The sequence below is a fragment of the Haliotis cracherodii genome, unplaced genomic scaffold (genome assembly GCF_022045235.1).
Source record: "Haliotis cracherodii isolate W230 unplaced genomic scaffold, xgHalCrac1.p SCAF_9, whole genome shotgun sequence".
NCBI classification, from domain to species: Eukaryota; Metazoa; Mollusca; class Gastropoda; order Lepetellida; family Haliotidae; genus Haliotis; species Haliotis cracherodii.
This window is the reverse complement of record NW_027266343.1, coordinates 30229139-30256569: the sequence shown is the minus strand read 5'-3', so window position 1 is coordinate 30256569 and position 27431 is coordinate 30229139. Positions and strand designations below refer to the sequence as shown.

General features: G+C 39.7%; 3 protein-coding genes across 4 annotated transcripts in view; 1 reads left to right on the top strand and 2 right to left on the bottom strand.

Annotated features, from left to right (window-relative positions):
• LOC139452057 (C-terminal-binding protein-like) overlaps positions 1 to 4899 on the bottom strand; it is a 37168-nt gene extending 32269 nt beyond the window's left edge. For both annotated transcript variants that reach the window (XM_071233357.1, XM_071233358.1), the window contains exon 1: positions 4627 to 4899. The gene's annotated coding sequence lies outside the window, so the exon portion shown is untranslated. The remainder of the gene's footprint in view (positions 1 to 4626) is intronic.
• Positions 4900 to 5097: 198 nt separating this feature from the next.
• On the top strand, positions 5098 to 24134 carry LOC139452473 (E3 ubiquitin-protein transferase MAEA-like). The gene is made up of 9 exons (XM_071233964.1): positions 5098 to 5136; positions 6778 to 6963; positions 10204 to 10407; positions 10809 to 10931; positions 12045 to 12121; positions 14721 to 14829; positions 15082 to 15215; positions 18334 to 18529; positions 20142 to 24134. Exons 1-9 carry the CDS (start codon positions 5098 to 5100, stop codon positions 20241 to 20243), a joined length of 1170 nt encoding a protein of 389 aa, XP_071090065.1. The 3' UTR covers positions 20244 to 24134.
• A 2301-nt stretch (positions 24135 to 26435) lies between these two features.
• Positions 26436 to 27134, bottom strand: LOC139452645 (gem-associated protein 6-like). The gene has a single exon (XM_071234182.1). The coding sequence runs from the start codon at positions 26972 to 26974 to the stop codon at positions 26453 to 26455; it is 522 nt and encodes a 173-aa protein (XP_071090283.1). The 5' UTR covers positions 26975 to 27134; the 3' UTR covers positions 26436 to 26452.
• Positions 27135 to 27431: the final 297 nt, after the last annotated feature.

The following is a 27431-nucleotide window of genomic DNA, read 5'->3' as shown; positions in this document are numbered from 1 at the left end:
GCCAGCAGTCAGTCCAAGTATCATAAAACACTCAGCCATGTGCCTAGTGGAATGTAGCGCGTGTGCATGTGACACAGATTCAGAGTCTACAGCATGTCACGTCATCCTTGTAGTGCCATTTCAAGACTACAAGAAGATATCGCAATTTCAAGCCAATCTGTTTTGCAATCACTTGTAAACCATGCGTCCAAATGAGGACAATCCTGATTATTTCCTTGTCTGTCACAGGTAGGGCTTCATTTGCACTTTTCCAAAATCACCAATAAGTACAATCGATGCTTTATCTATTTATACACATATCAGTGAATAATTTAAATACAGAAATGTCTCAACAAAATAAAAGTACCAAAATGTGAACATTACTGAACAATAAACGCAATTGAAGAAATAGTATGTTTCCTCACAGCATAGTGAACTCAATTTGTGACGTAAACACTGTTTGAAATAAAGTCAACTGCCATGCTGCCATCAGGACCCACATACTTTAGAACATGCAGGCCCTGTTTAAACTCTTTAGGCCTTCAATTAAAAAAACTGCAGCTTACTGGGACAAATAAATCAACACCTAAGTTTACTGCAGGTCTTAAGACCCTACAAATTAGAAACTACATGCCAAACGCGAATCTACTTGTCACAGGCCAGCGCTTATTTTGAACATGATGTAAATGGCAATTGTCACATTTCCATTGTTGAAAGAAAGAGGAGTATATTTCCATCCTTTAACCCTACTAATACTCATGCCTGCTAGAGTGCAAATGGAGGGACAGACTTGTGCAATCAAGTGTGTAATATTGGAGGTAATTTCCTCCTACAAGACCATATATGGAGCCTTTGTATATAGAGGCTCTGTCTCCGATGTATTTTGCTTTTAGCCTTTGAAACTGACAGACAGGACAAAGTGCAAATAACCTTATTAATGTGCCCCTTTTGATGTTTTGAATAAAATATTTGAATTAACGATGTTACAGTGCATTCAAATCTGCAAAGTTGTATATACCCATGCAGCGTTATAAACTGGCACAAGCCCTTTAGTCCTTGTCAAACTGCCCAATAGTTAAGGTATCATAAGGACTAGTAGAAAATTGTCCTTTTAATGGGGGGCTGAATCAGTCAGAGACTTGCACTTTAAGACCCGAGTGGTTAGTTGGTTTGTTGTTTAACGCCGCACTCAGCAATATTCCATGTATATGACGACAGTCTGTAAATAATCGAGTCTGGACCAGACATTCCCGTAATTGATATCATGAGCATCAATCCATGCAATTGGGATCGATGACATGCATCATCCAAGCCAGCGAGCCATGATCACACAATCCCGTTAGTCGGCTTTTATGACAAGCATAGTCACAAGACAAGCATGGGTTGCTGAAGACCTATTCTAACCCATATCTTCATGAGCGAGTGCCCCTGACTATCCCGGGAAAAGAACTTCAGTTGGCACCTTAAATTTGGGTTTGCCGGCTTGTCTGACACACATTGGTTTAGGCCTATGTTCACACAAGTTTACCCAAACAGTTGATCATGATGCGATACATATAGATCTTACGACAGAGTATTATGATATGCAATAGGGGTGTCATGTTACTCACATATCTCTACATATCGTAAAGCTTGAATCACAAAACTCAAACTTCCCTATATTTGTACCACATTCTCCAAGTTTTACTTTATATTTTGTGGAAATATAGATTTTTAATGAGATGTAGTCATCATGCTGGGTCATTGCAAAACAGTCAATATTACTTTGTGAAACCAATACAGAACACAAACATGAATCGATATGAGGCGTACTGCGTCGCCAGGTGTAAATCTGACATGCATCAATTTACCAGTGTGTCATGATTTTGGGGCAGTTTGGCAAGGACCACAGGGCTGGTGCCAATTTCAATTGCTGCTGATAGATTGGACATCATGGTCTCAGTGTGTCATGTCATCCCAAGCAATAACCGGGGAAAGTGACAAAACATTAGCCAAGAAAAACATTTATTGTGGTAATTGTAACACACGCCACTATAATAACAGGTATGTAACACTCACCACTATAATAACAACAAATATGTAACACTCGCCACTATAATAATGAATATTCAACACTTGCCACTATAATAACAAATATTTAAACACTCGCCACTATAATAATGAATATTCAACACTTGCCACTATAATAACAAATATTTAAACACTCGCCACTATAATAATGAGTATGTAACATTTGCCACTATAATAACGAGTATGTAACATTTACCACTATTATAACGAGTATGTAACACTCACCACTATAATAATGAATATTCAACACTTGCCACTATAATAACAAATATTTAAACACTCGTCACTCTTTACCTACAAATAAAATGGGGATATCAATACAAATATAATCATCACAATAATGATTATCTCTAAGGTGTTTTTAGACCAATATACATCCAAAAGTCTTGAGATAAATGATAAAAATTCACAAAATTGCACCGACCAATTTGTGTTGCTATCTACAAGAAAGACATCCAGGTAAGGATTCACTATTTGCATTTCATGCCTGTCCCAAAATCTAATCTAAATGAGTGTATCCTAACTTGTCACAAGACATTATATTCATAATGCACCGATTATGCACAAAATGCACTAGACCATGGTTTCGGAAACGTGTCTTAACTACTAAACCAGCTGGTTCACAAGTGTTTTTAATACTTAGCTTTCCCTTTTTGCACTGATAACAATACATAAACAGCTCCTAATAAAAAATGATAACACCTTCAAAAAAATAATTTCTTACACAATATTCTTTTTTGCTCAACATGTCCTTTAACTTCAAATCCAAAAGCGTTCCATACAGACCTAAAACATCAGCGGTGGAAACTAACATTTTTTGTCCACCAGTCCTTACAATGATAACATATAGCAAACCCTAAAGAATGGCAAATTTCTAGTAGTCCTCATGATACCGGTACTTTAACTATTGGGCAGTTTGGCAAGGACTACAGGACTAGTGCCAATTTCTGATGCTGAAAACGTGTTTGACAAGTTTCCATAATATATGTTGTATTTTTTTCAACAATGGTACTAGATACATTATGGATACCAAAAACACCTCTGATTACATATACCTAGAATTGATTACCTAAACATGCTGAGTGTGGCACTACACAAAAACAAACAAACTGGAAATGAATTTAGGACCCACAATGGGTATATCATCCATATTGCAGTTTCTTAAACAAAATGACACAGAACAGTTTTTGCTTCATAAATAAAGTGCATAAACCACCAATGGTTCTTTGTCTTAACAAAAATAACCTAAACTGTATACATCTGTCACCCGACAAACAACAAAAGCGATCATGATGATACATGACATGTGTAAGCAATTAGAATTTAGAGGTCACATCGGCAAAATATTTTACAACTTCCAAATGGTGAAAAGAATTAATGCATTTAACAATATCAATCAATGCTCTTTGTGCAACTGTTTTTTCAATGGTATGCAAAACAAGTAAAGGATTAAGGTAACCAAGTAAATGCTTGACATTTGCTCAATTGCTATGAAATGTTCAGCATAAGAAATCCAATTAATCCCACTATTACAGAGAATAGGATATAATCATGACTTAGAAACTTAAGAAAGGGTGAGATTTTTAACGAGTCAAGCATATCAAATTCAGTCAAGCTAAAGAAATCATTCACCAATATTGATTTCATTTGCCAAATTAACATAATCACAATCTATTTCTGACACAGAATAACATCCTATGAAAGTTTAAAATCAATAAATATATGGGTCAATATTGGCATTAAACTTAATCCATTTGAAGACAAAATGTACCCTTTCAGGAAGAGTAATTTTATTCACCGGATTGTTGGGCACTGATTAATTTGCAAGTCTCCCAGTTGGCTGTGACACTTTATCAAAGTGTTAATTTATTATGCTTACACAGAGGCTGATTAATGCGATCATTGTTGTCAATACAAAAAACACCTGGACTACTTCAGGGACACAACCCACATATATATACGGGGGAAATGTTCAATGCTAGGAAACACCTGAAATGTGTTTCACAATTCCAACAAAATTGTGCAAATATTCATATATGTGGCCTTATTTGCCTGTCTACGAAACTATTTGACACTAGGAAGGAGCAAAACAAAGGGAGGAAGTACGGTCCGTCATCAAGCCTAGGCGAAATCGACACCCCTCTGCTGGGGGTCATTTGCATAAAATGCACCGACATGGATGTCCCATGGTGCAGTCTGCAAATAGTCAAAACTGGGATATTTTGAACACACGCGCCTGTCAGCTATGCGCCACATCTCGGCAGATGGAGGAATCACGACAGCCTCCTTCAACAAACATTGAGGAATCAATAATTGTCGATTGCCGAGAGAAAAAAATTGCACTGAAGCGTACAAATCATAAACGGACTTAGCGAGTCCATGCTCCCCGACAAGCAATGACCTAATTTTGTGCCAACTTGGCTGTTTCACAACTGAAAAGTTAAGAGTAAAATTACAGCACAAATGCAATCTGCTTGATCGATCTGCTGACTAATTTAATTCACGTATTATCTGATTTACACATCAAACTGCGACATAATGTTCGCCATTGGGTCAGCGCGACTCGATTAAACTCACCTTTCGGATCAAGACAAAGGCTCGCAATGTCCGCCACAGGCCTAGTCCGTCCTGTGAACACGATTCAATCACTCCGTGCGATATCCACAGTCACCTCCTGGGTAAACCGGGATGGTGCTCAGGGTGTTAGGACTTCAATTATTCGAAAAATCGTAATTATTATCGACAATTTCTGGAATTGAGTGGCTTTCTTCTCGAGTGTTGAAAAACTTTCAGTGGTCAGTAGTCCTGCCGCTAAATGGCGCGTGCTCTCGCTAAATCTCGCATCATCAGTCAGTGTGCCGCGAGATCTGGCTCTTCGGGGTTTTCCGGAATTGGCATGGTAATTTACGATTTAACTTAAGAGATATTTGTTTTGGACAAAATCAAATATTTATGCATCAAATAAAAACAATATCACCATAAACGTTTTACTTTTTAAAAAAAAAAGCCAAAATACATTTGTTTCATGCATTTCCGGGTCAAACAATCATGGCGGACGTGAAGTCTTTGGAACATCCAACATTGAAGGTGCGATTGTTTTCAGACGATATCTGCAATAGTTTGTTTTAATTCACCACAAATCAGATTACAAAATAATTGCTTCTTTCTGTTTTGAAACATACTAACCTTTACACTGTTATTTCTGGATATTAAGACGAAAATTATTGTCTCGACTCATTACTGATGTGACGTGACCCAACTAAAAACGAAGCCAGACCCTCACGACACATCGACAGTGTCAACCTCAGATGTAATTCAACGTTTAACGGGGATGGGTGAAGGTCATCATTTGACAACTTTCAAACGTTCCACAAATCCAAAATCATTTGGAAACATTTGATATCGACCATAGACATTCTTTCACGTTTTTTACGTTTTCATTTTTTCAATGACACTTATTTTCAAACCAGTTTATATGCCTTCGATCAAGTCATAATCAAGGGGGAATCTCTCACTCAGAGACAAAATGGTCAAAGACAACTTCACAAAATATAGCCATTACATATTTCAGGGAAGCTAGGAAGAGTACTATAATCTAGAAAACTTCACACAGAGATTCGTTCACAAGCACATTCACAAATATTAGCTGAACCCAACAGTAATCAAGTATCCTTTTGTCATGTGTTGTGGTCTCCCCTTTCCCCTTTATCAAAGTAATTGGTTGAGATTGGTTAAAACAACATGGGAGCTCTGCTGGAATAACAACCTCCAACACGTCCTAGCAAACAGACTGATATCAATTTGGGACAATGTTAGTTGAAAGTCTGCATGCATTGTATATTTACTTAAAAATTACCAACCAGGTTAGTGGCTTATGTTTTATTTTTGTTTCAGAGAAAGGTACTGTCAAACTTATTATCAGTTTCAAATTAACTGATTCACTTACATCTCTGAAATAATCACAAATGTATTTAAGATAAACTTCTTACATCTGTCTTCATCTGTCTTAGATCTCGGTTCTGTGATGAGTCAATCAGGCACCATCTTGTTACTGTCACATGATTTCGAACCCCTCCATTAGAGTCAAGTTTAAAATAGATGCACATGGGCAGTCACATAACATTACAGGAAGTTTTCAAACATCAGCCGATACATAACTGGTACATACAATTGTTCCAATGCAAAATTATCATCCGATCAAGTTTGATTAAAATGTACATTTGTGAAAAAGGTTTGCGGTATCTTTTCATTATTTTTTGAATTTCTTTCCTTGTGTAGCAAAATTTGCAACATAAATTCAATGGCAAGTGGCGAACACTTTGATGTCTTCAGTGGCCTTTGATGTTTCTACTTTGATTACGTCATAAAGCGTGTGGTCACAAATTGTTAAGGAGCTAAAAAAATGATGCGGCAAAAAAAATGTGCATTGCAGATACCTTTATTTTTATGCAAACTAATTGCAAATTATGGCTGTATATGCAAATGAAATCTAAGGTGGCAATATTAACAGCACTGAAGTAAGTATTGTAGGTCATTAAGGTAAACTCCCCACTTGTGCCATACTGCACATGTGACTGTGCGTCTGACTGCCAAAATGGACAGTTTCCTGCATATGGTTTTGATTTGTTTACCAGTTTAAGATAGGTTTACCATGGCAGTGATATTTTGTTTACTTTTCTATTAAGATTAAATGATTTTATGACCTTTTCATGTATTAATGTTATACAGGTTCCATATGAAGTACTGAACAAAAAGTTTCGCACAGCACAAAAAAATATTGACCGTGAGGTCTCTCACATACAAGGTGCGGGCAACGAACTTGAGAAATGTCTGCAGGAAAGTAGTGTCTCAGTGGGTGATGTCTCAAGAGTCCTTGACAACATGGTGGAAAAACTAACATTTCTCAAGAGGAAGGTAAGTTTTTTGTCAGTTAGGGAATATGTTTGTATAAAGCATTAATTTGTTCTGGTGATGGAAAGCCTGGTAAATATACTGACAGTTTATTTATATTTATTTGATCTGAATGAATCTTGTGGTCAATCTGTTACCATAAATCTTCAGTGAAAGAAAAAGGTTTTATTTTGGTTCCTAAGTTTGAGGGTTGATTGATAAGTTCTAAGCCTCACATTGAAGAAATTACGAAAGAGTGAAATGATTTGTTGTGGACATTACACTATGTCATAGATGTATGTACACAAAGACTGAGTCAAGTGAGCAAGTTGTGTGATGTGACATTTGGAAAATGGACAAAATTGAGGAAGGTGCAATTTGAGAGTATAAAGTTAAAAAACATCTAAATTTAAGAAAATAACAGTAGAAAATCCTGATTTTAAACAGAATAATTATATTTTTTTCCCTTTTGTCTGCCAAGGGCACTTAGTTTAGAATCATAGATATGTCCTCGTATATAACAGTCGCAGATTATGTAGAGTAGAAAACCACATCCAGGGAATCTAGTGGTTAAAGCGTTTGCTTGGCTCGGGTTTGATATTTCTCATATTTTCTCATTTCTGGTGTCACCCGCCATGATATTTCTGGAATATTGCAAAAATCATCGTAAAACCATACTCAGTCACTGTACCAATCGTTGTCATTTCTGTGTTATTAGTCAGTAGTCCCCTATGGGGATTCCTGGTTAGAATTGGTCCCCAGCAACCTATGCTGGTCGTAAGAGGTGACTAAATGGATCGGGTGGTCAAACTCTATGACATGGTTGATTGTGTGTCATCGTACCCCAATGGTATGGATCGTTACACACGATATCAATCACTGCATTGTCTGGTCCACACTTGATTATTTGCAGGCCGATGTCATGTGTCTGGAATATTTCTGAGTCTGTATAAGAACAAACAAATAAACAAACAGTGGTCATTATCACTACCCATTTGTACTTCATCTGTGTTGTTTCCAGGACAGTACTGATCCACATCACCCTGCTTGTTGTTCGAGTTGAATATTGAGGATCAGGCAGTTGCAATGTGGGACTCAGCTGATTGTGTGTCATTATGATGCCCCTACAGTGTAGATTATTACTCATGCATTTAATAACTGGTTGACCTGGCCTTACTTTGTTACTTACAGGCTACAATGATACACCTTGATTATTCAAGGTTTGTACAGGCTTGAAAAGGCCTTGAATTTTAAGCCCTTTTTGAAAAGCCTTGATGATTAGTGTCAAGCCTGAAAATCCTTAAAAATCACCAAATTAACTTGAAAAGCCTTGAACTCTATAAAATGACACATACCCGGTACTTGTTTATGAAAGTACTGGTATTAAAATTTATGAGTTCATTTATTTTATTTTTTGGTTGTTAAAATAAATCTTTTTTGGAAAATTTGTGATGTTCATACTGCTTCTTAAGTTTTGCGACTGATATATAGTATTCTGGATTTAAAACAAATATTGACAGACTAAGGCAAATAAGCCAACTAAAAAAGGCCTTGAAAATGACAGGTGAAACCATTGAAAAGGCCTTGAATTTTAGTATTCCACATCTGTATGAACCTTGATAATGCACACTGCAACATAAAACAGCTTTCATTCATCATTGTCCCAAATAAGGCATGATAGTCAGTAGGTCCTTATCATGACTGTCATTAACCTAATGACATAATATACTATGCTAATAAAGTAAGGGATAGTTGGATATGGTATTGGCAAATGGAAATAATATGATTATTCATATTTGCTAGGGGGTAGGCAATCAGATCTAATGAGTTCTAATGGTTTGTGTGATGAGATGGTGGCACACAAGGTCATTATGGAGGGCGGGGTCAAATTCCAAATTGCATGTTGCAGCCAACGTCACTTGTATCAGATCAGGGATTGATCCAGGATTCTAAACTAAGTGCCCATGGAAGGCAAATTGGGAAAAATCATTATTTTGTTCAAATTGGGATTTTTGAAAGTTTTTATTTTCCTTAATTCTGAGCTATTTTAACATTGCATTCAGTGTGGTAATGTAAAGCTAAGCATTAATTCCTCTTCCACTTTATTGGTCCTGAATTGTGAATTTCTTCATTCCAATTTGGGAAGTTGTACTGAGATTTGCTACCGACTTGGTGCTGAATATCGGTGTTTGAGGCGATCTAGATACATCCCTGTGGTTAAAACCACCTCTGCTGGCCAGACATGCACGAATTCTTCGAGGCATCCTTCTGACGAGTCGACCAATGTCAGCTTGACTCATGTGTTCCACTCATCAGTGAGAGCAACACCGAGTTCATTGAGAGTGATGGGTAGCTTTTGACGTTGACGTACATGTCTGCCAATGACATCCAGTAAGTGTTTTATGGAAGAAAGGTCAGGAATGAGTGCTGGCCCTGGCACAACATGGATGTTTTGCTCTTGGAATAATTCAGTCACAATCCTGGCATGATGAGAACATGCTTTATCATCCTGAAAGATGAAACATTGCCTAACAGTTTGTGCAAATGGCACCAAGAGTGGTACAGTGATGTCCCTATAGTATTGCCATGGACAATATGGAGCGCAGTTCGGCCAGTCTGTGATACCACTCCATGCCATTATGGACCCACCTCCCAAACTGTCATGCTGTAAGATGTTAGCATCCATGAAATGCTCCTTAGGATGTCTCGAAACACGATTTCTTATTTGTCCTTGGGTGTCCAGAGCGATGCTGATCATCGACATTATATGATTGTTGGTATCAGGCCCCCAATCTTCTGATGACAGATTGTGAAACATGAAGTGGTAGGGCAACACTATTCTAATGTGTGCCTGCAACATGCCTATGACATGTAAATGTTCAGCACGTTGCAAATGTCTCATGATCAATGCTGTGACTTCCTCAAGTGTCTTTATGTGTTTGGTTCCAAGAAAACAATATGCGTCTGCTCACAACCAAATCATGGAGTAGAATCCCTGGTTCACCCTGATTAGAATTCTTGTTTTTTTAACACTGCATCTGTGCTCGGGGGTTTCATGACAAGATATCACTGAAATATTGTTCAAAGTAGCATTAAATTCAGGTCACTCACTCATCCATTGAAAAAGCTCACTCATTCACCCATATTCACTCACTCACTCACTCACTCACTCACTCACTCACTCACTCACTCACTCACTCACTCACTCACTCACTCACTCACTCACTCACTCACTCACTCACTGCAAACGATGTATGATCGTAGGCTGATGAAAGTATCCAGGATGAGTTGGAAGCTGCGAGGGTCATCAAGCGCCGTGTGGAGCACCTGAAAGAGGCCGAGAATCTCCCTGAGGAGGCGCGTCCACTATGGCAGAAGAAGCGCCTGGATCGCATGTTGGTGGAGTTCTTCCTGCGGGCAGGGTACTATAACACAGCTCTGAAGTTGGCGCGGCATTCGGAGATAGAGGTACATTTTGATTTGTTGCTTTGTCAAAGTTCATGTTCACAGATATGTTAATCTGGCTCCTAGTTCATCTGATTTTTTTTGTTATAATATTTAGCAGTCTGCAACAAAATCTTTGAGTGCTCTTGTCCTGAACTTTTCTCTTATGTATCAGCAGTTATTGGCTGAGATAACTGGACCAAACCGAATTTACCAAAAGAAATATCTTTTTAACCTTGATTTCTTTAGATTTTGTACCTTCACTTCCGCATTGTGACATTGTAAACACAAAAATTCCAAGTTCTCTGACCTAAGCATAAATTGGATTTCACATATGTTGGAGAAAAATATTACCACAGTCATACTGGTGCTCTATTTTTGTAAATGTGCTTGAGCTTTCATGAAAGTCACATGTATCTTTGCAGGACTTGACAAACATAGAACTGTTCCTGACCTCAAAGGAAGTTGAGGAATCGCTGATGAGACACGAGACTGGGCCCTGTCTAGCTTGGTGCTACGACAACAAGTCCAAACTACGAAAGATGAAGGTTATTTTTTCATAATTTGTATGCATCATAGTTTATGTTAGAAAGTGACATAGATTGGGACGATTGTACAAACACCACCAGATCTCATTTTCTTGTACATCCTAATATCCTACTTTGAAGCAATAACTCTGTATTAAGATCTCATGTGAACTTTAATCCACCCAATCATAATGAAGGATGTGTGGGTTTGTTGAGTGGATCAGACATCACTTTTCTAAAATACTTCATTTCTTTACCACTTTTGTAGCTTACTTTGGGTATCAGGATCAACAAAACCTCATTGAAATCAGATCTTTTACTTGAATGTAATACCTCTACGTCAAGATCTGGGGACACTTCCACAAGAGGTTGTGTCAGAGTAACTTTCTAATCGGCCAATGAATGTCAAGGCTTCTAAACGCTTAATATGAGTGAAGCATTCAAACCATCACAAATGATTTCTGTCTCTCAAAAACGAATTAAAATGACAACTAGAAAGTACCATTAGCATTATATTGTGGATATTTCCTACATCCTGTCATTTCTGAGAGCAATGGCATCTACACCTAAAAAAGAGTACCATCGAAAGCATATTTGTGTTCTATGTGGGTTTTCATTTGTACAAGTGGAAATGTCCAACACCTGATTGGATAATCCACGTATCCTTCCTTTAACTTGGGCAGTCAGAGTTTTCCCTGAGGATGTCACTGGAACAGGTCAGGTGGACCTTGAGCAAAACTTGACTGTCCAAACTCACAAAACTGCCACCGAGCATTAATTCACCTTGATAGTACACCCTATTGAGATTACAAAATGTGTAACATATCCGCAACAATATATTAGCGTGGCTTATTATTATTCCCCGCCACAAAGTGGAAGGGAAGAAAACAATTAATTGGTGCTAAATGCCATTCAAAGACTTGAAAGTTACAATACCTCTGAATTTAAGAAACTAAGAACTAAATTTGAACAAAGTAACAATTTTTTCCTAATTGCCAGCAAGGGGCACTTAGTTTAGACTCTCAGATAAATCCCCGCATTAGCAATTCCTTTCTCATATTTCTCGCATGAAAGGAAGAAAACCAAGACCACATGGCAGCAGCAGCATCTTCATCACTTGTCATTTGGTTTCAGAGTACCCTAGAGTTCAAAGTTCGCAGACAGGAGTTTATTGAGTTGGTTCGCAGTGATAAGAGACTGGAGGCTGTCAAGTAAGTCAAGCACCATGATCATAAAGGGTTGAATTTTTAGCAAAGTCCGGCAGATCCATAAAAAGCAAATAAAGATAGGTATGCCCTCAGTGTGATATTAGCCGAATCATCCCAAAAGCAGCATAAAAACCCATCTCACTCACTAACTTCGGCTGATTCCGAGATTGAGTCTGAGAAACACTTCCTGTGTTGTACTTCATGCTGCTGCAGCTCAGTGGATGCGGTCATGTGATATGATGAGATGTCGACACTGCTAGTAGGCGGAAGTATGTTACCATGGTTCATATGTCATTCATTGCTATGGCTGCAGGATGGTGGTGGAAGTAGCGTCATTACTGAAGCTAAACATTTGTGACAAAGTTTTTTTAAGCATCAATGTGGTTTACTATGGCTATTGAACTTAAATATGGTTTACCCTAAACATACATACTTAATGAACACTGTTACCTCCCTTCTAGCTTGCTTAACCATGTCAGTGCTAACACTGTAACTGCCCTTCTGTCATAGTTAACCATGTCAGTGCTAACACTGTAACTGCCCTTCTGTCATAGTTAACCATGTCAGTGCTAACACTGTAACTGCCCTTCTGTCATAGTTAACCATGTCAGTGCTAACACTGTAACTGCCCTTCTGTCATAGTTAACCATGTCAGTGCTAACACTGTAACTGCCCTTCTGTCATAGTTAACCATGTCAGTGCTAACACTGTAACTGCCCTTCTGTCATAGTTAACCATGTCAGTGCTAACACTGTAACTGCCCTTCTGTCATAGTTAACCATGTCAGTGCTAACACTGTAACTGCCCTTCTGTCATAGTTAACCATGTCAGTGCTAACACTGTAATGCCCTTCTGTCATAGTTAACCATCTCTGACAGAAGGGACGTTACAGTGTTAGCACTGATATGGTTAAGTACCTCTTAAGTAGTTAAGATCAGTTTTCACACCGTTTCCTCCCTTCTGTCATAGTTAACCATTTCAATGATAACAGTTTTGTCCCTTCTTTCACAGCTAACCATATCAGTGCTAACACTGTTTCCCCCAATCTGTCATTGTTAACCATCTCAATGCTAACGCTGTTACCTCCCTTATTCATAGTCAACATCTCAATGCTGATACTATACACCCTTCTTCCACAGTTAACCTTAAAGCTAACACTGTTACCGCCAGTCTGTCATGATTAACCATATCAGTGCTAACAGTGTTACCTCCCTTCTGTCACAGTTATGCCTTCATACACTTACATCGATGCTCGTGATATCTATCACTGGATTGTCTGGTCCAGACTTGATTATTTACAGACTGCCGTCATATAGCTGGAATATTGCTGTGTTCGGCGTTAAATAGCAAACAAACAAATCATACACATACAACCACGATGAATACACATGTGAATCACAAACTTGCTTCCCCAAAATCTAAGGTGGATGTTCCTGTGGTAAAATCAGCGATGTTAGGAATTAGAAGCACCACACGTGACAGTGGCCCTGGGAGTTGGCTGCAATAGCAACAATAGAAATTACCGTAGTAAGCGCCCCGCTCTAATAGGCACCCACGGCGATATTTGCTAATATATTGGCTAGTGAACAATCCCAATTAGCACCCCTTCTGATTGATCAATGTACAAAAGACTTACTTATTCACATATAATCCGCACTCATGTGTTATATGTATCCATAATATGGGCAATTAAACTCTGGAAAACATTTCAGGATCTCAGCATAAACCACGTAATTTATCTTTCAACTGTTTTTTTTTCCACCCAAATAATAATCTAATAAGAGACCCCTATTTTTAATTTTATGAGCGCCCGGGGCGCTTATTACGTCGAATATGGTAACTATTTTAGCCCACTAGTCCTTATAATGATAACATATAGCAAAACCCTTAAAAAGGTCAAATTTCTACTCGTCCTTAGGATACCTTAACCATTTGGCAGTTTAGCAAGGACTACAGGACTAGTGCCAATTTCTAATGCTGAATAGTGTTTGAATGTAGGGTGAGGTGAGGTGAAATGGGGTTTGACATGGCGTCCAAGATTATTCACCTATATAGCAACGTGCATGCACGTGTGTGTGGCTGCTTGTACTAGTTCAGACTCATGCGGATTTATGGTGCTAGCCCACTGAGATACCATGCCGCAGTTTAACATGAATACCCTACTCAGACACAGTATACTGACTCCGAGCCGACAAGTCCTTGTTTTAGCCCCTTAAATGCCGAGCATCAGGCAGGGTAACAGTAAGTACCATCTTTTAACGTCTTCCCGGAATGACGCGGCAGGGGATCGAACACTGGACCTTCAGCACTCTGGGCGGACGCTCTACAAGTAGACCACAGAGGCGGTCTTTGAATGTAGGGACCCTTAGTGATTGAACGTTTAACATTAACATAGGGTTATTTCTAGGATCCATTGGCATGGACAAGTTCCAACAGATTGGGTGAAGTTGTTGCCACTGAACAAAATAGTTGCTGGTAGGCATGCTGCCTGCAAGGGTAGCAACCAGATTTCGTCTGTGGAGGTTTGATTTGCCCAAATCAATAGCAATGAAGTATCTTGTTGAATCTCCATCCTGACATGTTGAATGTTCCGTATGTGCAGACATGCAAGGAAATACCTGAGTGGCGTCGAGGACGACCAGATCCCAGCGGTGCAGAAGGTCATGGCACTCCTGGCATTCCCCAGTGATACACAGATAGCTCCTTATAAGGTATGGCACCTGGGGGAATGATGGAATATTTTGTTGATCTGTCTAGTAGAAACAGTTATCTGTAAGAATGTCTGAAATTCATTGACCCATGCTTTTCGTATGCTTGTCTATGCTGTGGTGTTGCAGGACTAGTCAGTGAGTGAGTGAGTGTATGCATTGGTGTTGCAGGACTAGTCAGTGAGTGAGTGAGTGTATGCTGTGGTGTTGCAGGACTAGTCATTGAGTGAGTGAGTGTATTCTGTGGTGTTGCAGGAGCTGCTTGATGTGAGCCGGTGGCAGGAGCTTGTCCAGCAGTTCCGGGAGGAGAACTTCAAGTTGCACCAGCTCAACTGTACGTCTGTCTTCACCGCCGCCATCCAGGCCGGACTGTCTTCACTCAAAACACCGTATCCTTTACTGACCCACCTCACATTGGTGCGAATACTGTGGACATTACCTGTGACACTGAGGTGAGGTGCCCGTATAGCGGGCCAGAAACCTGTGACACTGAGGTGCGGTGTGCCCGTATGGCGGGCCAGAAACCTGTGACACTGAGGTGAGGTGCCCGTATAGCGAGCCAGAAACCTGTGACACTGAGGTGCGCCTGCATGGCGGGCCAGAAACCTGTGACACTGAGGTGCGGTGTGCCCGTATGGCGAGCCAGAAACCTGTGACACTGAGGTGCGCCTGTATGGCAGGCCAGAAACCTGTGACACTGAGGTGCGCCTGTATGGCAGGCCAGAAACCTGTGACACTGAGGTGCACCCGTATAGCGAGCCAGAAACCTGTGACACTGAGGTGCGGTGTGCCCGTATAACGAGCCAGAAACCTGTGACACTGAGGCTTGCCTGTATGGCGGGCCAGAAACCTGTGTCACTGAGGTGCACCCGTATGGCGAGCCAGAAACCTGTGACACTTAGGTGTGCCCGTATGGCGAGCCAGAAACCTGTGACACTTAGGTGTGCCCGTATGGCGGGCCAGAAACCTGTGACACTGAGGTGTGCCCGTATAGCGGGCCAAAAACCTGTGACACTGAGGTGCGGTGTGCCCGTATAGCGAGCCAGAAACCTGTGACACTGAGGTGCGGTGTGCCCGTATAGCGAGCCAGAAACCTGTGACACTGAGGTGCGGTGTGCCTGTATAGCGAGCCAGAAACCTGTGACACTGAGGTGCGGTGTGCCCGTATAGCGATGGCAGAAACCTGTGACACTGAGGTGAGGTGTGCCTGTATAGCAGGCAAGAAACCTGTGACACTGAGGTGAGGTGTACCTGTATAGCGGGCCAGAAACCTGTGACACTGAGGTGAGGTGTGCCTGTATAGCAGGCAAGAAACCTGTGACACTGAGGTGAGGTGTGCCCGTATAGCGGGCCAGAAACCTGTGACACTGAGGTGTGCCTGTATGGGGAGCCAGAAACCTGTGACACTGAGGTGCACCCGTATGGCGGGCCAGAAACCTGTGACACTGAGGTACACCCGTATGGCGGGCCAGAAACCTGTGACACAGAGGCGTGCCCGTATGGCGAGCCAGAAACCTGTGACACAGAGGTGCGGTGTGCCCGTATAGCGAGCCAGAAACCTGTGACACTGAGGTGCACCCGTATGGCGGGGCCAGAAACCTGTGACACAGAGGCGTGCCTGTATGGGGAGCCAGAAACCTGTGATCATGGGTTTGAGTCCAAGTTTCACACTAATTATGTTTCCACGTTTGTCAGCACCATATCAGTGCACGTGGAATAATGATTAAATAAAGTTTATCTTATTTAGGTAGGAAGCCATCTGTAGAAATTCATTGCTTCATATTGTCCAGAACTATGACCTTGGATTCGAATCCCAGACTGTCCCTGATCATGTTTCTATATTTGTCAGCACCATACATGTGCTCATAGCTTCGCCAAAGTGGTAAATGTCTAATACCTGCATCCCACATCAAGCGGACACCTTGTGATATAAGTTAATTACTGTTCAACAGGCCTCAACATTGCAACTAATTTGGTCACCATGGCAATATTTATTTTCAGCTTGCAATCAATATTATTTTAGCTGTCAACACTTGGCTTATGGAAAAATCAAGCCACGACCTGATATTACTAACTGCATAATGCAAAAATACAATTTAAATAACTATTGATCAACTGAACTAAAATTTCATTTTTTGATATCTAATGATCAGCTTGGGAATTGTATGGTAAAAATTAATCGATAATCTTGTCAAGTATTTTCAAAAACGTTACTAACAACAAAGATTGTTACACCGAACAGAGAAATCAGTATAGCTCCAACTAGGCAGATTAGGTATGCCTTAACCGACTATTATCTTGGAAGTTTTCCTCCATAATTTCTCACCTAGCTTCTTGAATTTCACATTGGCTCCGTGAAAACAATGGTTAGGAGCCAATGGCTCCTTATGTAAAAATTAAACTTTGAGGCCATATTCAAGGCAGTGTTACACCAAACTCATTCACTCACTCGCTTTGGCTTGATAAGCAGCCTTGATATGTTTGATTCCATGATAGCAGGTATGAATACATGACTTGTTTGACTCATTGACACCAGGTTTGACTCCATGACAGTTACAAGTGTCTTAGGCTTGGGCACTGTCTTTGTTAAAATACAAGATGGGATGAAATTGTATACAGCAAAGAGTCCACTATTGCAAAACATTTCCCCCCGTTTTACTTTTGCATGCCACGTGGGGAGAAGCACCAACTTGGGATAAACAGTTTGCATCTTCAGCCACTGGCCTGAAGCTGGAGTCTAGTAAACTTCTGTTTGGTCATGTAAGCTCTGATAGAAATTGTCCATTAATAACACTGAATCTCCTGAAAACCATGCTGGACCAGTAGACTCAAAACTTTTTGGCACAGATTGGTGTACTGAGCTTACTTTGCAGGTCCCTTGAAGTACATTTATATCTGAGTGGGGCGGTGGGGTAGCTAGTTCGCTCTCATGCCTAAGACCCTGGTTCGATTCCCTACAATGTCACTCACTCACTCACTCACTCACTCACTCACTCACTCACTCACTAATATCACTGGACTATGGTGGATTCATTTTTTTGACAAATACAGTAAACTTTGTTTGAATATAACAAACTAATTTTTTGGTCACAGTAATTTGTGTATATATGCTGTATATATGCTAATAACAAACTACAATGTATGGTTATTACGAACTAAATGTAGTGATCCTTTTGAGTTCATTATAACCGGGCAGAGTTGCGTTCCTTGGGCATGCCAGAAACCTATCATTGTGGGTTCGAATCCCGGTTCGCCCCGATTATGTTTCTAGGTTTGTCAGCACCATACCCGTGCTCGTGGGTCTCACCGAAGTGATAAACATCTGAGACCTGCATCACTTCGGGCTTTCCTCCTACATTTAAGCTGACACGCCGTGATATAACTGGAATAATGTTAAAAGCGACGTTAAACCCAACTCACTCACTCATTATAACCGTAGTGTAGTGTATGTCAATATGTCAGTTCTACAATACAAGTGCTTCCCAGTGATATCCTTAACGGTCACAGTCACTGTTACAAGTCTACATCAGACAACAAGAACCCCAACTGTCCCGTGTGTTCCAAACACCTGAACGAGCTCGCTAGACCACTGCCGTATGCCCACTGTGCCAACTCCAAACTTATCTGCACAATTACGGGTGGTTCCCTCAACGAGAACAACCCTCCGATGATGCTCCCCAATGGCCATGTTTATGGATACAATGTGAGTAGATTTCTACCTTTGGCTATGAGTTGCTCTTGACATACCGTATTCACTGTACAAAGCATCCTAGGCTGTTAAAAACTTATGTGGAAGTGCTTTTGAAACAAAACGGAATACGTTTAAATCTGATGTCAAATATCAAGCGAGAGAGAACAAACATAGATGGTTAATCAGAAGCTAAGACACTTAAAACTCTGTCAATAAATGTTACCATTTAAGGTGATTTACGATTCTAATTGTATTTTTAGACATTGCTTGCAATATCAAATGTATTCATTTAGGGAAATAAATTATAACTCAATATATGCTTGTAGGATATGTTGTCCCTTCTACACAGCCCTGGTGTTCTTGTAAAAATAAACATGTTAATATATACACAAGGAAATATTTACAAGGCATTTTTGAAGATTATGCATAGCTTGGTCTAAAATTTGGTTTTGTGTGCTTATTAGACCGCGGTGCTTAAAATAGTGAATACTGTTTCAGGGGCAACATGTTTTTTAATGTGAAAATGTGCCACTCCGTTAGGGTCCTGGGCCCCGTACCACAAAGCGATTGCAGTACTAAGACGATCTTACGATAGTTGTAGCGCTAAGATCGCTTTGTGGAACGGGCCCAAGGCAGGTTCTCGAGTGCATGGACTGGCAAGGGGAGATAACTCATCAGTGAATTGTGCTCTCAGACTGTGTTGTGTGTTTAATCAGGAGGGAGTGCTGTGTGGATGTGTGTTTGACTGGAAAAGATACATCCAGATTTTCAGCAATTACTTGTAAATCAGCTGACTATGGCCATGACTACTGGTAATTTTGTACATCTTTTAAAGAATTAAAGAAGAATTTGCATTGTGCGCTCCCTGGGAAGAATGTATGCATCTGTTTTGTCAAATGTTTGGGGAATTCGATGGGCACTATGCTTTATTGGCTGTGTTTGATTTTATAGTGTTGTTTTTTTATTATCCTAAATACATAGAGACATCTAAAAAAACGAGCTAGGAAAAGGGCCCTTATTGGTCCTATGGAAATGTCAAAATTTAAATTTGAATGAAATTCATCAGACTTTTCAAATGACTGACAACTAGCCTTTTTCAATCTTACATGTGTTTTGCAATGCTGATTTTTTAACTTCAAGAGAAATCCATGTTTGGGCAAGTCTGTAAATTCTATACCATGTATTTATACTGTTTTTATCTACAAAGAAAATCAGCATGATCAACTATTTTAAAACACTACCTGAAACCCCTAAATACAGACTATTGCACACATTTTACCCTTAGCTATGCATTTAGTGTTGTTGTAAAACCTAAGCATGCAGTTATTGAAATGAAGAAAGTCTACTTTCATCATGATTTTAAATGGTTTCCCTCAATTCACAAAATTGTGGGCAAAAGTGCCCCCCATGCTTTGTCCTTTCACATTGTGTACGTACGACATTGTCTTGACTTCAGCAGGAATTTGGCACCAAAGATTGGAGCATAGCCTCCCTTTTCAGATTTAAGAATAATTGTTCTGATGATTTTATGGTTTTATAAGTAATGTACTTCTTTTCATCCATATCAAACTCATATGATTAAGATATCTGTTTATGTTTACAAAACATACCTACTTTTTTTCAGTCTCTTGCGACAATGGCTTCTAATAATGATGGCCGGGTTGTCTGCCCACGAACAAGAGAAATCTACAAGCTAGATGATATCGACAAGGTGTTTGTCATGTGATCAGTCTCACACGACGGAGAAAAAGGCACTGCGTGAAAGACGACCATGTGATGTAGATAGATAGATAGATAGTTACTGAAAGTAAGAAAGAGACTGGATTGTGACTGATTTTAGCTTTACATTTACACATAGAACCAAGTAGAACGGTGTAGATACTCGATGTGAGATGTGGACTGATAATGTATGTACAGAACAACACTCCAAGTTTTAAGCTGAGCAGTGAATGGTCAATAAATCATGAGAGTTGATCGTGAGTCGTTGATGTGAGATTACACAAACTGTTCAATGTTGTCTTTGGTTAATAATAGCTTATGAAAGCCGGAATGTGTGGCATTGCAGTCTTGATAAATATGTACTTATTTGTGAAGTTCTTCAGATGTTGTTCCCAATTTCATTAAAATGAAATCCTACTCTGATGCGATACCACTCTGCATGAAGATCTGACTACTCCTCCATAGTAGGTCCGTTAGGAGACCCAGGATTGATTGTTGACTGCCTTGTCTCAAGGAAGGATGCATGGGTTCTTGAGTCAAATGAAAGGCAACTTTCTACACTGATGGTTGTCTCACCACTTTGATTCCAAAATTTTGATCTTGGCAAAAGAAAACTGCCATACATCACAAAATTACCCATAAGGGTACATACATTTGGTGTGAATGCCATCATGCCATGGCGCTCAGAAACAAAAGGATGCATAATATTTTCTCAACAATTTAATAGCTTGACTATATTTTTTAACATTCAAAGCTCAACAGTAATATTCTTGTTAGAGGTACAGAAATCAGACATGCTTCTCACATAGAAGATACATATTCCTTAGATGGTAGGCACTTACATAAAGAAAGCCACCAGATAATATGCTCGAAAGTTCACTATTTTGGGTGTAGATTTTTTTCAGAACTGACCAGTCTATTTTGTTTTCAAGATACAGGTTGTTTGTTTTGTTTAACACCACACTCAGCAATATTCCAGCTATATGATGGCGGTCTATAAATAATCGAGTCTGGAACAGACAATCCAGTGATTTACATCATGAGCATCAATCTACGCAATTGGGATACTATGACATGCATCAACGACAAGCATCATGGCCAGGTACAGCAAGCATGGGTTGCTGAAGACCTATTCTCTAAACGGATCTTCACGGGTCTCTCAAGGCACAGTATTCAGATATGTTGCTCTGTATACTTTACTCATTCATACCCTGAATTCAGAAGCCTTGGCGCTGATTGGCTGATTACCTGATTAGAAAGTACACAGAAGTAACCTGCTATGGAGGTGTCCGCAGATCGTCAGGAGTAAAGATATCGTATCGAAGATCTGATTGTAATGAGATTGATATTGTTCTGGTAAACGTTACATTCAAACTATCCAGCCAGCATTCATTCAGTACTTGTCTTAAACAAGGGGGAAATCAGTTGCAGAATCATTTAAACGTTATTTTTTTGCCATTGGCATCGTCAGTACTTCACAGGTTTATATTCCTTTTCTTCATCACCATGACAACATACAGTGAGTAAGTTGCGGAAGAGTTGCTCTTTTTAACCGACCAATCAAGCCATGGCATGGGAATAATCAAGATAACAATGTCGATGTTGTGGCTTTGTGACCAGCTGCTTCAACACCAGACAATGGTAGGGTTTGCACAAAGTTCGCAGTTGCACTTCATTGACCTGTGTGAGTTGTGCATAGTCTCATTTCATTACTGTCATAGATATGAACATGCCTCACTAGTACACTGCAAGGTTGACGCACATTTTCACAGGTTACGGAGGAGCGTAACATACATGTGAGAAGTGAAACTTTATAGAAAACATGTAGGAATATAAAGCCTGAGTGAACTGCCCCATTTAGAAAACATGTAGGAATAAAAAGCCTGAGTGAACCGCCCCATTTATGATGTAGTGTCAAATGATCTGCAGCCTTTCTGTTTTCATAAGCACTGACACATCGGGAAACAACAACTCTGGGATCCTTTAGGGAATGTTACCCACAACATTTCAAGTAGTTCCTGCAAGGTGACCTCATTTGTATGTTAGGGAATAATTATATATACCGTATTCGACGTAATAAGCGCCCCGCTCTAATAAACGCCCACGGCGATATTTGCTAATATATTGGCTAGTAAACTATCCCAATTAGCACCCCTTCCGTTTGATTAATGTGCACAAGACTTATTTATTCGCGTATAATACGCACTCGTTTTTTGAACACTTTATTATGGGCAATTAAATTTGGGAAAAATATATCTGTCGTACATAAACATTTCAGGCTGTCAGTATAAACCACGAAATTTATCTTCAACTCAACTTTTTTTTTCACCAAAATAATATTCTAATTTTGAGAGCTCCCTGGGCGCTTATTACGTCGAATACGGTAACACTACCCGTTATGTGGTGATTGGGCTGTCATGGCCATGGTTGATCGAAGACATTGACCCCCCAAAATATAGCATGACATAATGTACAGGGGAAGTGTCTGTTTATGTCTGCGGCACGTAGTGTTCTTGTTGGCGAAAGAAGTGTGATTGTCTTGAATATGTGAGATGTCAATATCTGCTGTAACGATGATCGTGACTTTAGTTTTGTCCAAGGCCATGCGGATCCTGGTTCTGTACCTCCCTCTTCTCCATGGATTGGATTAAAAAACATCACAATGTTAGTTAAATTTTGTTTAGGTGGGATATTCCAACTGGTTTTGGGGGCTAAGGGTGGCCCAGTCATGTAAAGCACTGCAAATCATCGTGCAGATTTGTGTTGTTGTGCCAAAGCACTATGATCACATGTTCAAATCCTGGTTTGCCCTGGTGATATTTTTAGGTTTGTCAGCACCATACCTGTGCTCGTGGGTTTCACCAAAGTGGTAATGTCTGACGTGAATAACTTCAGGCTTTCCTCCCACACGCCATGATATACCTGAGACTGTTCAAAGCGGCATTAAACGAACATACTCACTCCAACTGCCTAGAACCTTTAATGACACTTAATTTTAAAGACTCTTTCAAAAGTTATTGTGAGGTGTAGCCTGAGAACTATTACTGTTTCATGTTTCATTTCAATTTGAAATTTATGAGCTCGTGTGGATTTCTTCTCAATGCATTATGTAACAAAGTAAAAAACATTTATCAATTTATTTATGATGGTATGTGCGTAAGTAGGAGTGTTTTTGGCCAGTAAATGGGTAAACATCCTTGATGGTAAATACTTGAAGGGTGATCTGATGGCTGGTTCATTAGTTCTGCTGTAGGTTCCAGACATATGGCCATTGACAAGGGAGTTAACTGACTTTAAAAATCTAGTTTCCACCCTTGCCAAACTTAGTTAAATTATGGATACGGTTCATGAACAACATGGCAACTGTCATGTCAACTGCAGAATTTGCAGAGCATGTGTACCATCAAATCGGCGTCGACAGATGTTTTCCAAAACTAATCTAAAATAAATGCCTGCTCCTTGACCAATAAGAAGCTAATATTTTAATATAAGGTGAGACCAAGCATTTTGCTCTTCTCACCGATGGTCTGGGTTTGATTCCACATTGGTAGAGAATATGAAGCCCTTTTCTGATATCCCCTAACTTGATATTGTTGGAATCTTGCTGAAGCAGCCAACAAATCTACTCTCTCAATCTAATGATGGATGATGATCAAATGTGTTCTGCTTGTGTTTATTGCAAGATTCCCTGTTCAATATTTCCAGGCAGGCTACTTGAATGTGTCTTTCACAGAGATGTTTTAATTCTGTATTGAAGTCTTCAGTTATGTTTCTGTCCAGATCATCAATGTCTATTTTCACCTCCGAACATTCATGCCGATTTGCTTGCATGTATTTGTATGTGTGCTTGGCAAAGACGAACATGTACCATAATATATACTCATTTATAATAAAGCAACACGATGTATATGAATCCTTTTGTTGTCATGTTTTCTGTGAACGTTCCACAATGTTGGGATGAGGTGAGGTGATATGGGGTTTAATGTTGATCATGAACAATATCAAGATTATTGCACTTATAAAGCAATGTACATGCACATCACAAAGTATGTGTCTGTGTGTGCTTGGAAAAGTCTGGGCTAATGCCAAATTTTTACTGCTAGCCCACTTGAAACCCCTCTCAAGTATACTGACTCCAACCGACCAGTCGTTGTTTTATCCCCTTTATGCCAAGCGCCAGGCAGGGTAACAAGTACTATCTTTTGGTATGACGCAGTCCAGGATCGAACTGCCAACCTTCTGCTCTCTGGGCAGACGCTTTCTCCACTAAACCGCAGATGCTGTCCTTGTGGTAAGATGTTGCAATGTTAGACAAAAAACAAACTGATTTTATATAAGAATTAAGGCAGGCAGTGACTAATGGCCTTGATATGCATGTTTCGGGGGTTTCTTCACTGCAGACTGTCTGGAGAAGTTCTACCCGGGAAGCCACTTTTGTCCACACGTTTGTGGCCTTACCAATCTAATTATATATGATACATCTCTGCCTGAAGATCTGAGGAGACCTCTATGGGAGGTTGCATCAGTTGAACTTTCTATTCAAGTTAAGGCATCCAGAGATTCATCAGATTTTTACTTCCCGAAATGTAATATGACCGGTTAGTTCTGAATGCATAAAATACAGTTGTGCTATCATATTGTTGTCTACATTATATTTATTACATCCGGTTGTTTCCGAGCGCCATTGCATCTACACCCAAAGTGTGTACTATCGAGGCTATATTTGTGCAGTTTTCTTTTTACCAAGATCAAAATTTCCAAATCAAAGTGGTAAAGAAATGAAGCGCGATTGTTGAAGAAAGCCAACATCTGATTGGCTCAAAAACCCATGCATCATCCATTCAGAATGGGCAGTGAAAGTTTGCTCAGGGTTCACCTGGGCGACCTTCTATGGAGGTGTCCTCACATCGTCATGCATAAAGGTACTCATTCCAATGAGACATCAGAAATTTATGAGAATGCAGTGAGCAACACAGATTGGCTGATCAGGCTCTGGTTGATTGTGTCATCTTACCCAAATGATGTGGCAAGTTGCTCATAATATCACTGGTTTGTGTGGCCAAGACTTCTATTGTACTGGAAATAGTGAAATAATTAGAATATTGCTTAGAGTATCAATAAGCCATAAAAGAAAGATCTCTAAACTTTTCTGCCTGAAAGTAGTGGCTATTCTCAAATCTCAGTACACAACACATTCAAAGATGTGAAAGTATTTATTCCTCACTGAACATGTATATGATCATCTCATCATTTTGACTGATATCTTGACACAGGATGAACACGATACAATGTGTCTAAACATATACTAAGTTACAGGTCTAAATCTTGCAACACAACAAGGGTATGTTTGATGTTCAGCCTAGAAATTCATGCTAGTCTGTAAGCCCAATACATGTACTACTAAATTGTGCTGAAGACAAGTAAAACTTCAACGATGGTTTTCCTTATTGACTAGTGGCATTTGAGGGTTGTAATTCTGAACCAGTTCTCAATGCTTCAATCTTGCTACAAAGTGGAACTTAACAAAACTGACAGAAAATGTAAACATGGCTAACATGTTTGTTTTGTTCAAGCAGGACCTGCTTCAAACTCCGAGGACTGGTAAAGATTTACACTCATCTCCAGGAATAGTCTTTTAAAAGGCTGATCAGTCGCCTAGAAACATGATATCGCTTTCATTCGACACAGCAGTTCGACACATGTATAAAAGACTAAGTATTGATGGTCGAGCTATCAGGAATTTATCGGACACGACTTCCTGCATCCTATAAACATTAAATTTGATAACTGACAAGTGTCAAGTTAATGTGAGAAAAATGCCTGAAGTGATGCAGGTCTTGGACATTTACCACTGTAGTCAAACCCACCAGCACGGGTATGGTGCACACAAACCTAGAAACATAAGGGACACAACTCTGCACAGCAATTTACAGCACCTGAGACAACAGGGCCAACATTGGCCCCGATCATATCGTGAATTAGGGCCTGTTCTTTACAACAATGTCTGGCCCAGATTGCCAGACGGTTCCCTTTTTAGCAAAAAGAAGACATCATATTACAAGATGAAAAAAATTCCAAGAAATCAATTACCCGATTTTTTCTCTCTAAAATGTTTTTATTATTTATGATCTGTGACTGAAATATTTGATCACAACTTTGGTAAAAATAATTGCAGTACAAGAACGAACATAAGAAGGAATGTATATGCGACATTTATCACCAAGTGTCATGATCTTCAGGCATATTTTTTATCAAACCTTGAATTCTACCAAGCACAATTTCATTTGTACTGCGACAATTTTCAAACCCATATGGTGGCTCAATAAAGAGAGCATCCGCAATTGTCAAAATGTCTCCATCAACAGTGACTGGAATCCGATTTTTTTCCAGCCAGGATTTTAGCAAGAGTTGTCTCCTCTTCATTTCATCAGGGGTCAAGGCTAAGACTGAAGCTGGCTTGAACAGCTGATCAAGTTGGACTCTATATATTTCTGTATTATTGTTGATAACAGTTACCTTAGATACAGTGCTGCCGTTAATAATGTCAATGCTAACGTTGCCATCTTGATCAAACTGAGCCAGGACAATGGTTTCTGAAACTGGGTCTACGGTAAACACCCAACCTGTATGTTCTGTCCCATCCTCAGCCAGAACTGTGACTTGTTTATACACAAACTGCATCCATTCTTCAGGATCCTTGTTATAGATGGCATGTGCCTTGGTATCCCCTTCCATCATTAATCGAACAATTAATCTGAATTTTCAAAGAGCTGAGTGAGAAATATTCTCTATAAATGCCTTCTCAAATGCAGAAAGGCAGTTGTATAAGAAGGCTTCAGTAATGAGGTGTATGAGTAACAGAACTGATGTTCGATGGTCAGAGTAAAAACAGAATGACGATGCTTTAGCAAGAAGGTGTGTCAATGCCCCAATTCAAAGTTGTTCAGCTTCTTGTATTTTTGTAGTAACTCTGTCTTCAGTGTCAGCTGTTTCCGAAGGATATCTATTTTCTTCAATTGTTCGTCTTTGCTTGTCTGGACACCAGAAAGTTTGTCGACACTTTCTCGAGCTTTCTGTAGTTGGTTTTTAAGATCAGTCATCTTTTGATTGACATCATGTGAGTCCTTTTCAATACTGAGGAAGAGAAAATATACATTTATTATGGTGAAATGTTATCAATATGTAGGAATTGAGT